General features: G+C 48.5%; 2 protein-coding genes across 3 annotated transcripts in view; both read right to left on the bottom strand.

The window, feature by feature from the left end:
- Window positions 1–8,698, bottom strand: part of TIMELESS (timeless circadian regulator) — a 33,885-nt gene extending 25,187 nt beyond the window's left edge. For both annotated transcript variants that reach the window (XM_062203441.1, XM_062203442.1), the window contains exon 1: window positions 8,605–8,698. The gene's annotated coding sequence lies outside the window, so the exon portion shown is untranslated. The remainder of the gene's footprint in view (window positions 1–8,604) is intronic.
- Window positions 8,699–10,205: 1,507 nt separating this feature from the next.
- On the bottom strand, window positions 10,206–13,556 carry MIP (major intrinsic protein of lens fiber). The gene is made up of 4 exons (XM_062203444.1): window positions 13,197–13,556; window positions 12,598–12,762; window positions 12,081–12,161; window positions 10,206–10,480 (listed from the first exon to the last, which is right to left on the bottom strand). Exons 1-4 carry the CDS (start codon window positions 13,554–13,556, stop codon window positions 10,295–10,297), a joined length of 792 nt encoding a protein of 263 aa, XP_062059428.1. The 3' UTR covers window positions 10,206–10,294.
- Between the last annotated feature and the right edge of the window lie 428 nt (window positions 13,557–13,984).

Below are 13,984 nucleotides of genomic sequence, written 5' to 3'. Positions count from 1 at the left end.
CTTTCTCTCTCGCACTGTCTAACTCTGCCTGTCAAAAAAAAAAAAAAAAAAAAGAAAGAAAGAAAGGCAGAGTTACCTAGAGAGGGAGAGACAGAGACAGAGGTCTTCCATCTGCTGGTTCACTCCCCAAATGGCTGCAACAGCTGGGGCTGGCAGGGCTGAGACCAGGAGCCAGGAGCCAAAAGCTTTTTCCAGGTCTCCCATGTGGGTTCAGGGCCTCAAGCACTTGGGCCATCCTCCGCTGTGTTCCAAGGTGCATTGGCAGGGAGCTGGATCAGAAGTGGAGCAGCTGGGACTCAAACTGGTGCCCATATAGGATGCTGGTGTCGTGGGTGGTAGCTTTACCAGCTATGCCCTGACACAGGCCCCAGATGCCTACTTTTGTTAAAAAAAAAAAAAAATTGGAACACAGCCATACACATTTATTTACTTATTATCTGTGGCTGCTTTCTCACTAGGACAGTAGTTGAGAAGATGCCACAAAGCCTAAAATATTCGGTCCTATACAAGAAAAGTCTGCCAATCCATTCTAAATGTTTATGATCAAGATAATTGGAGGAGGAGGACAGAATAGAGAAGGTTGGTCATTCTAGTCTTACTTCAATATATACATTTGAAAAATTAGAGCACTTTTCTACATTACCAAACAAGTGCTTAAAGTTAACATTATATCCTAAATCTAAAACCCATTTTCACATTTCTTCCCATTTATCCCAAGAAAAGTCCTTTAATAGCTAACTTTTTAAAAAAATTTATTTATTTTATTTGAAAGGCAGAACTACAAAGAGAGAAAAGGAGAGACAGAGGTCTTCCATATGCTGGTTCACTCCCCAAATGGCTGTAACGGTCAGAGCTGGCCAGGCCGAGGCCAGGAGCCAGGAGCCAGGAGCCAAGAGCCAGAAGCCAGAAGCTTCTTCCAGGTCTCCCACATGTGAGCAGGGGCCCAAGCACTTCCACTGCTTTCCCAAGTGCATTAGCAGGGAGCTGGATCAGAAGTGGAGCAGCCAGGACTTGAACCGGTGCCCATATGGGATGCTTGCACTGCAGGAGGCAGCTTAACTCGCTATGCCACAATGCCGGCCCCAGGATATTAAATAAATTAAAAATTAAAAAACAACCCACCAACATCTCTTTAACACTACTTTTTTTTTTTTTTTTTTTTTTTTTTGCACAGGCAGATTTAGACAGTGAGAGAGACAGAGAGAAACGTCTTCCTTTTCTGTTGGTTCACCCCCAAAATGGCCACTACGGCCGGCGTACTACACCGATCCGAAGCCAGGAGCCAGGTGCTTCCTTCTGGTCTCCCATGCGGGTGCAGGGCCCTAGCACTTGGGCCATCCTCCACTGCCTTCCTGGGCCACAGCAGAGAGCTGGAATGGAAGAGGGGCAACTGGGACAGAATCCGGCGTCCCAACACTACTGGTTTGTAAAAGGTGCAGTTTAACAACAACAAAAAAGGATACCATGCTGTCGTAACAGCTCTAGCCTTTCCTTTAATAAACAAGACCTTATGTGAAATTTCCTACGTGAACCTTTTTCCTCCTGTTTACTTCCAGCTGGTAGAAATGTCATCATAGGCTACTACTGTCCCTCTGGTACTTAAGGATCACTGACTTATATAATTCTTTTTTTTTTTCCAAAGATTTATTTATTTATTTGAAAGGCAGAGTTATAGAGAGGCAGAGGCAGAGGCAGAGAGAGAGAGGTCTTCCAGCCGCTGGTTCACTCCCCAGATGGCTGCAATGGCCTGAGCTGGGCCAATCTGAAGGCAGGAGCCTGGAGCTTCTTCTGGGTCTCCCACGAAGGTGCAGGGGCCCAAGGAGTTGGGCCATTCTCTACTGCTTTTCTAGGCCATAGCAGAGAGATGGATCGGAAGTGGAGCAGCCAGGACTTGAAGAACCAATGCTCACATGGGATGGTGGCACTGCAGGCGGTGGCTTTACCCATTAAGCCACAGTGTTGGCCCCTAACTTATATAATTCTATAATATCCATATAACAAAGCTCACAAACCGGCCCAGCTGAGGGGAGGCTCCATGAAACAAGGGCTTCATTTTATTTTGCTCATTGTGGCAAATCCCTAGAGCCTGCAGTAGAGTTTGACATATCCTCAGTATGAATTTAAAATAAATGAATTTTAAAACATTTTTTATGTACTTATTTTCATTTTATTTGAAAGACATAGAGAAAAGACAGAAAGACAGATAAGTATCTTCCATCTGAGGGTTCAGTTCCCATATGCCCACAACACCCAGGGTTGGGACAGGCCGAAGGCAGGAGCCTAGAACTCCATCCAGGTCTCCCCCTCTGAGTGGCAACAATCCAAATACTTGAGCCAGCACCTGCCGCATCCCACTTGTACATTGGCAGGAAACTACATCAGAAGCTGAGGAACCAGGACTCAAATCAGGCATTCTGATATGGGATGGAGGTGCACCAGGCAGCCACTTAACCACTATGTCACACACCCACCTTTGCTGAACTGTGAATCAATTGATTTTATTGGGTCATACCCTTTGAACCAGTAAGCCTATGTCAGGAAACACTTGTGTAACTCAAGAAAATAATTCAAAAAAGGAAAGAAAACAATTTGTATAAAACCAGAAATGATAAGACTTTTTCCTAGTTATACTCCAGTTCATAAGGTGCTTTCAAGGGCTGGCGCTGTGGCACAGAGGGTTAAAGCCCCAGCCTGCAGCACTTGCATCCCATATGGGCACGGGTTCAAGTCCTGGCTGCCCCACTTCCAATCTAGTTCTCTGCTATGGCCTGGGAAAGCAGTGGAGGATGGCCCAAGTCCTTGGGCCCCTGCACTCATGTGGGAGACCTGGAAGAAGCTCCTGGCTTCAGCCTGGCCCACCCAGCCCCAGTCATTGCAGCCATTTGCAGAGTGAACCAGAGGATGGAAGATCTCTCTCTCTCTCTCTCTCTCTCTGTCTATACTACTATCTGTAACTCTGTCTTTCAAATACATAAAATAAATCTTTAAAAACAAAAACTTAAAAAAAGTGGTATCTCTATGCAGTGGGATATTATTTGACAATAAAAAGGAATGGAGTGCATGCTACAAAGTAGGTGAAACTTGAAAATATTATGTTTAATGAAAGAAGTCAAACACAAAAGGTTATAACTCATATAATTCTATTTACATGAAACACTCAGAATAGGCAAACCCATAAAGATAGAAAATGTAGGAAATGTATTAGTGGTTTCCAGGAACTGGGAAAAGAATGCGGAGTGACTGCTAATAGGTGCCGAGTGTCATTTGGGAGTAATGAAAATGCTCTGATATTAGACTGTGGTGATGGTTACACAACTCTATGAATACACTAAACACAGCTGAACTGTTTTCTTTAAAAGAGTGAATTTTATAGTGAATTATATGTCAATACAGCTGTTAAAAACATTTCTAAATAATTATATGTGTGCTTTTCACTGCTTTAACAGCAAAACAAAACAAAGAAAAACACTAAGGACAAAATTCTCAGGATAAAGTACAATCCTTTATATTTAATGAATTCAAATTTATGAAAAAAGAAAAAAACGCATTACACTGTCTTTATTTTCACACGTCATCATAGACCAGATGAAAACTTTGTCAGACACTGGAGACCCAGCAGATCTAGACATTTAAAAGAGGAATTAGTTAGGTTTCCCACCCAAGTTAAGTACAATCACACATTGCTTAACCACAAGGATAGGTTCTGAGAAACCTGTCATTAGGTGACTTCCTCGATGTGCGAACATGAGAACACACACACTCACACACACTGAGACGGCCAGGACAGCACTGGGCCCCGGGTACACGGTCCATGTGGTCCACCTTGACCAAAACATCGTTATGCGCTACCTGACTGTGTGAAGCAGTTCAGATCACGCAATATTCATCTAAATTAATATGCACAGGCCTCAAACTGCAAAAGCCCAAGGAAAACAGACGATGAAACAGTCAATGTATTTGCAGTTCAATTAACCTACTTTGTGAATCCAGCTTTGAGAACCACAGGTAAGAAAGGGTGTGACATTTAGCATTTGAAATTCAGTTCTGTCCAGTGCTATACTGGCGACCTGGAGGATGTGGCTTAACCAAATCTCAGTTTCCTTCTCAGTGTACTGAGAAAATCATAACAGCACCCAACCTCACAAGGTAATGGGAGGTTTAAATGAGATCCTATAAAGCAACGCTACTCCGAGTGTATTGTTCGTGGTCTTCAGACCATTGCGGGTCCACAAGGTAAGTCCAGAAACCAAGCATTCGCATTGTGGAACCTCTTTAAACAATGTTAACAGGCTTGGTTTACCTCTGCTGTGACTGATGATAATCATAATAAAAAGTCATTAAAAAAGTCTTACGTTATTTTTCTGATAATTGCATCTTATCAAAGTGTTTTCAGAAAAGTAGTCCTTGGTGTGCAATAGCTTGAGGGGGGAATGCTACCAGGTCCTTTTCCAAGATAACTCGAAGAACAATGACATCAATCCAGCGCTCTACCCAGCACCAGCACAATATAAGAACTCCCAAACATCAATTTCCTCTGCACCTGCCAGACGCTATGGGCAGTCACTCAAAGTTTAGGCATAAGATAGCGTTGTGCAGCTGCAGTGGCACTGCTAAAGAAACCCAGCTGCAGAAGTAACACATAATAATGAAGCCACAGTGTAAAAGACAAGGCAGTGCCGCTCTACATGGGTAATAAGGGGAAGCACTTTGAAAAAATTAAGGCTGTTTTCAAGTGGCCAAAGTGGTTTTACCAGAAGAAGTGTGACTACAACTGTGCCCCTGAAGGTTGCACAGGGCTCAGGCAGATGGGAAGAGGATGGGCATTTAGACAAGAAGCACCAGAGCAAAGGCAGAGAGGAGGGAGCCACTCTCAACAGAGGAGTTCAACAGTAAAGCAATGGGAAAGGAATTGGAAGCAGCTTTATGGGAAAACTCTGTTCATCAATTCAAAGACTTAGAAGATAAACCAGGGAGCTACTGAAAATGTCTGAGCTGGAAAACAAAATGATCAAACCGGGCTGCGCCTACCCTCTATGGTATCACCACACATCAGCTTAGCCACTCTCACACAGCCTCCATCTCTTTTCCTCTCACCACACTCACCCTGCAAGAGACCACGACCTCAGATCAACGCAACCATCTGCTTCCTAGATGCTGCAACTCAAATCTAAATTCAGATTTGCTACATAAAAACAACTCTGTATAATGACAGGCCACAAATGTCTAGTCTCCAACCTGAGCAGGGCCCCTCAGCTCGGGTGAAGCCAATCTTTTTAGTATTCCTTGTGCTCCCTCTTCTCTTTCCCAAGGAACAGCTATTTCTGACTTTCACCATTGTCCTCAAGACCCTGTACTCCACTGCTTCCTCTGCCTCTCAGCTGGTATCTCTGCCTCTTTGCTCTTGGGAACACTTGAGGTCACCAGACATGATCTCGCAACTGCCTCCACCCAAGACTGAAAACACATGTACTTCACCCACCTTTACCTCTTTGCTTTTAATCTAAGCCATTCATTTTTGTGATCCTGATCAGTAGTTTCTAGAACCTACGTTGGTTGTTCCTCATTTCCCACTTCTCTGTACTGGCCCCTTCTGTATACATTATAAGTTGTTCAAAGCTTTCTCAATTGGTGGGGTGAGGGGCGGGTGGAAATCCAACATATAATGAAACCTGGGGCTGGTGTTGTGGCGCAGCAGGTCAAGCCACCACTTAACTGAAGTGCTGGTCTGAGTCCTGGCTGCTCTGCTTCCAATCCAGCTTCCTGCTAATGTGCTTGGTAAAGCAGAAGAAAATGGCCCAAGTACTTGGGTTACTGCCACCCATATAGGAGATCAAGATGGCATTCCTGGCTCTCTCCCTTTCTTTCTGATGCTCTGCCTTACAACTAACTAAATAAATCTTAGGGAAAAAAAGAGAGAGAGAGAGAGGTTGGCATATGGCATAACGAGTAAAGCCACTGTGACACTGGCATCCCAAACGGGCACTGGTTCATGTCCTGGGAAAAGCAGCAGCACAAGATCCAAGTTCTTGGGCCCCTGCAACCACGCTGGGAGACAGGGATGAAGCTCTTGACTCCTGATTTTGGCCTGGCCCAACCCTGGCCTCGGGAGTGAACCAGTGGAAAGAATGTCTTTGTCTTGTTCCCTCTACCCACCCCCCAACCTCATAACTCTTTCAAATAAATAAATCTTAAAAAAAAAAAAAAAAAAACACCTTCCCTTGGTTCTGTATTGGCTGTTCCTCCTCTACCCCTAAGTGCTAATGTTCCATAGGCCTGCATTTTTAGTCTTTTCCCCATCTCACTCTATCCAGGTTTCTTAGGCAAATTCCTCCTTTTTCACACTTCAACTACCATGTGAGCTCCGTAGTCAGCAAGCCTGTATGTCGGGTCCCTCTGAACATCCCACATGTTAAAGCAACCAATGAAGAGCATTCTCCATCTTTAAGTCTCCAAGACGCCTCACAATCAACATGTCCAAAACTGAACTCATCTTCCCCACAAGTCTGCATTGCTGTCTGGGATCTCTGCAGGACTACAATATCCCCTTTGCTGTTAACATTAGAAGAAACCCAGGAGTCACCTTTTATGAAAGTTCCTCCTCTCTTAGCTTCCTTAAGCTCCTCTATGCGGCCTCTACCCAGACCCATTGCTGCTGCCTTAGTTCAGGTCCCCAGGATCTCCTGCTTAGATTACTCACCGCTTTCTAACCTCCTTTCCCTGCCTCTCGTCCTGTTCCCTTAAATCTAGCCACAATATGGATACCTCATTTGGCCATGTAACTACCCTACTTAAAACTTTTCAATGGGCACATAAAAAACTTCATAGTGATTGTCCATGGGGAAAACTGAAGGCTATAGCTTAGAAGAAATATTTACCTTTCAGTCTGGTACTACTGTATTTGAACTGTTTTTACCATTAGCATACATTACTATACAAAACTAAAGTTTTAGTGACACTCCCTCCCCACCAAAGCTGACAATACCATATCCTCCACCGTCTGCCTGCTGGTTACCTTCCAAGCTTCCTGCTCAAGCCACTCCACTGTCCAGAATGTCCTTCTCCCACCGACCTGGAGTCTGCCAACCTCTTGTCGTAAGACTCTGCCCAAATGGCACTTCCTTCTGACTTCTCCTCTGTGCCCTATCCAGACTTCCATCATGGTACTTACGTCTCATTTACACCTGATAGTTAAAAACATTTAAACGTCTGTCTTGCTCCATTAGCCTCAGATTCCCTGTGGATAGGACTTGATTCATATCCACCTTTGAATTTTCACAGCCTGGTTACTGATCAAAATTTCTAGGGGGTGAGGCTTGGATCAGAGTTTTGAAAACATTTCTTAGGTGATCCTATCTCAATCCTCTGTCAACAGCACTAGAACGAAAACTCCTGGGGATCAGGAACCTTCATGATAGGCATAAGAGCAGGTGACAGTAAATGTTTTACTAAACTGAACTAAATTAGACCTGAAGTTGAGGGAGGAGGGGTCAGGACGTGTGAACGAGCATGGACTGAGACCAGGGAAGGAGTCAGGGAGGGACTTCTTTGTCACCCCACCATTTTAACCTCACAGGACTCACCGGCACCTGTTTTTCCTATCACAAAGGGACTTCCTCAAGAGGAAAAACTCTCCCGCTCATCTCTGTACACCTGGTGCTGAACAGTCAGGATCTCAGTAAATTTCCAGAGTTCACAGGGCCAGTGGGAACAGACAGCATTGGAGACTACCAGCCTGGGAGGGCGGGGTAAACTGGCTTTCAGAGGGTAACTGAGCTCAGTCTGCAGACAAATTCATCTGACAGGGAAATGAACTCCCAAGGAGAGGGTGCGGCAGGAATAGAGGCACGGAGGCACGAACGACCACAACGCAGACACACCCTTTCCCTGCGTCCGGAGGTCCAGTGCATACCAAAAAAAAGATTGGGAGCCTCAGAAAATTATGCTGAGCAAAAGGGGCAGACGGTGACAGGCGACAGTCACTACCTAAGGATTTAAGCTGGACTCTAGGTGGCCAAAGATGAATTTTAAATTTAACATGAACAAGCCTATTGACTTTCTACAGAATACTAGTGGCAGTAAGAAAGGCAAAGTAACGAATCCAGAGCCTCAAGGGAAAGGGCTGAATTATGGGGGGCGGTTCCCGCTGACAATTCCAAACAAGATTCTGAGTCGCCCTTAAGCTTTATACCCGAGGGAAGGGAGGAATCCCTTCCATAAAAACCCGAGACCTAAGTCAAGCGGCCTGTGAATTCTGACCCCTGATGACCACCACGCCGCAAGCCAGCTTTTTTTTTTTTTCTTTTGGGTGTCAATCGGATGGGAAGTCCTTAAGTGCAAATCCCTGGGAACTTCCAGCTCCACTTTCGGGTTTCCCAGCCCCTTCCGGTCCCAGACCAGCGCCAAGCTCAAACGGCGTCCCAAGCCACCGGAAACAGCTGCGGCGCGCGGGAGAGGCAGGCACTGCGCCTGCGCACCCAGAGCCGCGCGCCGCCCCCTGCCTTCAAACCCCGCGGCGGGAAAGGGGAGTCCGCACGTCCCCGCGATGCCCCTGCGGCTTCGAAGGGGCCAGTGTCCGCCTAGAGCCTCCTCGCCACACTCACTCACCCTCTCCCTGCGGGTCTCCGGAGGCCCGAGGAGCCCGCCGCCCTCAAGCAGCGGGCTGCAGCAGTTCCCGCCACCGGGCACAGCCCGACCAGTCCCCGCCTCTTTCGGAGCTGGGCGGGGTGGCCCGGGCCGGTCTACGTGGCTCCGGACGCGGGGGGTTGCGGAGTTGGTGATGAAATGAAGAAGAGGGAAACGAGTAGTCGGCCTGCTCTTGTGAGTCTCCCACACTGAACTAAAGATTACTGCGCTTTCGGTGTTCTGCTGGATTGTGATAGGAATCGAAAGTCCGGTTAGGGGTGAATTTGCAAACATCCTTCCCCTTCTGGCCAAGTGGACTGTTCCGACGTTTTCCGTGGTTAGAAAGGTTCGGTTGTATCTGGGAGAAAGTGGACAGCGGAGGAAGGCGGGAGGTCGTTTGGTGAGTGGGCTCAGCCGGACTATTGGCGCATTAAAGATTGGGAAGTGTGTAGGAGGCTCACGAAAGCAAGAGATCAACGATGAATATTCGTTGTTTAGTTGAGGGTCTCCTCCTGCCTCTGTTGAGATGAGTGTATTTTACCAAAAACAGAAGGAAGATGGGACTAATTACCTACGGAATTACTAAGCATCGGAATACAAGGAACCCATTTCTGAGGTATGAGGGAACGTTAGAAGAGGTTGGAGAAGAAAGGACGTGAGAAAAAAGTGAAGAGACACACATACGAAAAGAAAGACCGTGGAGCTAGGGATACAAGATGCCGTTTGAAGCGTGTTTAGATTTGCTCTAAATAAAATTCTGAGGCTCAAAACCCTTGCCCACCCCCACCCACACCCCCAGTCTCCTCCCCGTCTGTTTGCTCCAGGCGTCAGAGTTTCCTATATTGGCCTTAGGGAGCAATTCTAGAGCTTAAGTGCCATCTTCCGGAAGGCCACAACAGGAGATATGAGGCCAAGAGTCCAGGTGCCTAATTTTCTAGATTCTAGGCTCGCCGGCACTTCAGGTTGGGAGCTCCCTGGCCCAGGGTCTCCGAAGAGATCCTTTGTGCCAGAATGAACACACAGCCCAGCCAGTGGATGTAGACAGGTTTATGTGGCTTTACAGAACAGCTCAAATCCCAGCGTTCACTTTTCTCAGAGTTACTTCCGCACCCAAGTCCCTGGGCAAGCATCCCTGAGGTTAGCAGGCTGTATACTCTTGTTTACTTCCCTAGAACTTTTTGGTACACTTGCATCCTGGTCTGGGGCTGATTCCTCCATTTCCTGTCTCCCCCACCGCCCCTGGAGAGCCCCTTCTCCCAACCCTTGGAAGGCATCGGCTCCTCTTCTCTCCATCTGCCTCTTGAGAGGAGCAGCTCGGTGCTTCCCTGCTCCCCCGGAAGTCAGGTGCTCACCACACTGGACTGTGGGGGGACACTTTTCCCTTCCCTGACTCTCATGCCCCGAAACTCAGACACAACCACACGCACCCACATTCGTACGCACACACGGCGAAGGGAGGTGAGATGGGGAGGAAGGGAAGTTTGCACCAACCAGCTCATGAATGCAACTTGAAAGATTTCACACAGCAAAAGGGGAAAAAAAAACACACACATAAGTTAAAAAATAAAGAAGTACATGCCCCTTCCCACAGTCTCTTTCTTCATCTAGAGGTGGGCTCAGCCCCTCCACATAAACCCAGCAGCTCTCTACTCCCTCTCTGCAGCTGGAACTTTTACAGGGCCTGGGTCTTCAGTTCAACAGGCTCCCCTGTGCCCTCCGGTTGTCCATTGGAGTCACTGGGCCTGGCACCCTTGAGGATAGACAGTCTCTCAGAAACACTCTTGAGCCGGGGGAAGAGGAGAAAGTCGTAGAGGAGGCTGGCCAGACCCCCTCCAATGATTGGGCCCACCCAGTACACCTGTAGGAAGAGAACGGGAATAACTCAGCTCGGCAGCACTGAGCGGCAGCCCCCACCTCAGCTCTGCACCTGATTCACACAACAGGGCATTCTCTAAGTAGAGATCGGTGTTTGTTTCGATAAGCTGCAAGGTCTACTGCCTGTACTTCCAAACTCGCCATTTCTTTTTTGGTTCAATGAATTATTTTATCCCACACCTTCTTTGTGCATGGATATTCTATTTATTGTTTTCAATTTATACTAGCTTATTTCTTTCAAAAATTGTAAATTGTGGTAAATACGCTTAACATAAAACTTAATCATTTTAACCATCTCCAAATGTACGATTTAGCAGTGTAAAGTCTACTCACACTGCTGTACCACCCATTTCCGGGACTTCTTCATCCTGCAAAATTGAAGCTCTACACCCAGGAAGCAACTATCTCACCCAGCCTTTGTTTCTATGAATTTGAGTACTCTAAGTATGTCATCTAAGTGGAAGCATATGGTACTTGTCTTTTTATGACTGTCTTATTTCACCTAACATAATGTCCCCAAGGTTCATCCATGTTGTAATGTGTGTCAGAATTCCCTTCCTTTTAAAAATTTATTTATTTATCTGAGAGGCAGAGAAATGAAGACAAATGGAGATAGAACCTCCATTCACTGGTTCATTCCTCAAGAGCCTGTGACAGCTAGGGCTGGACAGGACGACAGCTGGGAGCCAGGAACTCACCCCACCTCCCTCTTGGGTGCCAACGACCCAATTACTTGAGCCATCACTGCTGCCTTCAAGGGTCTGCATCAGCAGGAGGCTGGAGTCAGGAGTGAAGCTAGGACTCAAATCCAGGCGCTCTGATGTGGGATGTAGGAGCCCCAGGTAACAGTGTAATCCCTCAGGTCAAAAGCCTGCCCCAGAATTTCCTTCCTGTTAACGTCTGTGCTGTACGTGCACACCATATTTCATTTATCCTTTCACCCACTGAGTGACACTAGCGTTGCTGGGAATATTTCCACTATGAATGTGAGTGTACAGCTCTGAATATCTTTTCAATCATTTTCATGTTTGGCTCGCATATGGCCAAAACAACATAAACAGAATCAACTCTTACCAGGAACTCAACACCATACCACATGCCGTGCTGAATGTTTCACACAGAAAACTTTCAACCTGTTTCTCGCAGGACTCCATTTTACAGTTAAAGAAAGTAACTTTCTCTAACTTTTCTTTTTTTCTGTGTCACCCATGAAGCTGGTGAAGTGTTAGAGTGGGGATGGGGCCTGTCTGTGCTCACAGCACATCCTACTCTCGGACAGCAGGAGGCTTCGTCTTCACACTTGGTTGTCTGTTCTCGTGGGCCCCAGTTTTGACATCCAGCAGATACTCAGTTAAAATCCCTGACTAACCAGAGAAGGAACAATACTTGTACACGCAAGAGCCTCCTTTTCTGGCAAAATAAAGAATCCTGCTCACACAAGCATGCCAGTCTCTCTGCCCCCCTGGCTGAGTGCAGGTACAGCAGCCAACACCTCCAGTTGGCAAGGAGGACCCAAACCTGGAACCTCCAGTCCGCACCCATGCAGAAGGGCTCCAGGATCTTGCCCCTCTCCCCTCACTCACCCAGTGGTTGGTGAAGTTCCGGGTAAGAATGGCAGGAGCAAAGGAGCGGGCAGGGTTCATGCCTGCGCCGGTATAATACATCTGCAAAAGACACAGTCGTAACTGACACCCCCGCCGTCCCCCCCAGCTTCTCTCCCCACCACCCACATGGGCCCTGGATGCTGTCTCCAGCCACCAGCGAGTGGGAAAGGGCAACCTGCAGAACTCTCCAGGGATTCCCACAGCGGGGGAGGGCACAGATGCCCATCCAGGGCCAGTCTCCGAATCCATAGGCAAAGCCCAAGTGCACCCATGACCATGCATTTCTACCTTGGTCAAGAAGGACTAAACACAGCAGTCACAGGGGAGAGGTCGGGCAGTGTTGCGTCTTCTTGCGCTGGCTGACAGAGACTGAGGCCGGCAATGTGCATGGGTATTTGACCACGAGAAAGGGGCCAGGAAGAACGTTCAAAAAGTCTGGAAAGGTTTGGGGGCCCGGAAGTCCTTGAATCGGAGGTTACTCGCCTCCCCTGCTTACCCCAAAGAGGTGCCCCAGGGTGAGGGAGAAGCCAACGGCCAGGGCCACAGAGCCCAGGCGGCCATTCCGCCTCTCGTCGTATGTGGCAAAGATGCAGAGCACGAACTGGAGCGTCAGGAAGATCTCCACCGTGGTAGCCTGGCCCAAGCTCACCCCAGGATGCAGCTGAGCAAAGGAAGAAGAAGGGAAGCAGCTCATTAGGGCTGCCGCGGCGTCAGCTCCTCAGGCCTCCCAGACAGGGTCCCCCTCCTGGCATCAGTCCCCTGGAGAGGAAGGATAATAAACTCCCTTCACAGTCATTGGATTCGCACCTGCTTCCTCCCTGAGGGAGCCAAAGCCTAGTTAGGTGAGATGAGTTTCCTCAAGAACCCACAAGGAGTTGGGAAAGCTGGGACCCAAGCTTGGGGGTCTTCATTCTCAGCCCAAGGCTCTGTGCCTTCCTGGCCCCCTCCAAACCACCTGTGGGTCCACCCCACCCTGAAACGCACACGCGCGGCACACACGTCCCAGACCCAAAGCAGCTGATTCACCTGCCTCGGGCAGGGAGTCAGGGCCGCCGAGAGAACCCAGGACCCCAGCCCCTCTCAGCCACCCATTACCGTATTGAGTGCTAGGTTTCCTCGGACGGCAGCTGGGGTAACACTGTACAGCACAGCGGCCCCAGCCACAGCCCCCAGGAGCTGGGCTGCCATATAGCAGATGGCCCGGAGCAGGGACATCTGGGAGCCCACAAGGAAAGCAAAAGTGACTGCTGGGTTGACGTGGGCTCCACTGATGTGGCCCACAGCTTGCACCAGCGTAGCCAGGGCCAGGCCAAAGGCCAAAGCCACCTGTAAGACATGGAGGGGTCCGGGGGCCCAGCGCAGTGAGGCGCCCAGCCCAAAAAAGACATAGAAGAGGGTGGCAAAGAATTCGGCGAATATGGCCCTCCAGAAGGAGGCTGAGCGCAGTTCCCACATGGCAGGGGGGATGGGCACGGTGCCTGGGTCCCTGATACCCCCCTGGTCTGGTCTGGATGGACAGTCCCCTTTATAGAGGACTCTTAATCCCTGGGAGGGGCAGGCTGGGATAGCTGGCCAGGCCTTTTAACCCTTTCATGGCTGTGGAGGGCTGGACCTACTTGCACACGTCTGATAAATCTGCTGGATTTCCCCTTCCCTCCTCACCCGGAGGATGAGCCAGGGAAGGACCAAGCAAGGGGGCCTGGAAGAGGCTACCCAATTCGTGTAAAAGTTGGGGTTCACAGTCTTGATCAACAGCTGTATTAGGATTCTCCTCCACTCTCCTCAGAAGGCTCATGGGGCTGAGTTCACATCAAGGGGTACGGAGCTGTGCAGCTGGGGGCCTCGGGCTCCTCTGAGCCTGCCAGGAGCAAGGGTGGGGGTGG

Source organism: Lepus europaeus, chromosome 10, assembly GCF_033115175.1.
Source record: "Lepus europaeus isolate LE1 chromosome 10, mLepTim1.pri, whole genome shotgun sequence".
Classification (NCBI taxonomy): domain Eukaryota; kingdom Metazoa; phylum Chordata; class Mammalia; order Lagomorpha; family Leporidae; genus Lepus; species Lepus europaeus.
Note: the sequence above shows the minus strand (reverse complement) of the source record. Positions and strands in the feature narration are given on the sequence as shown.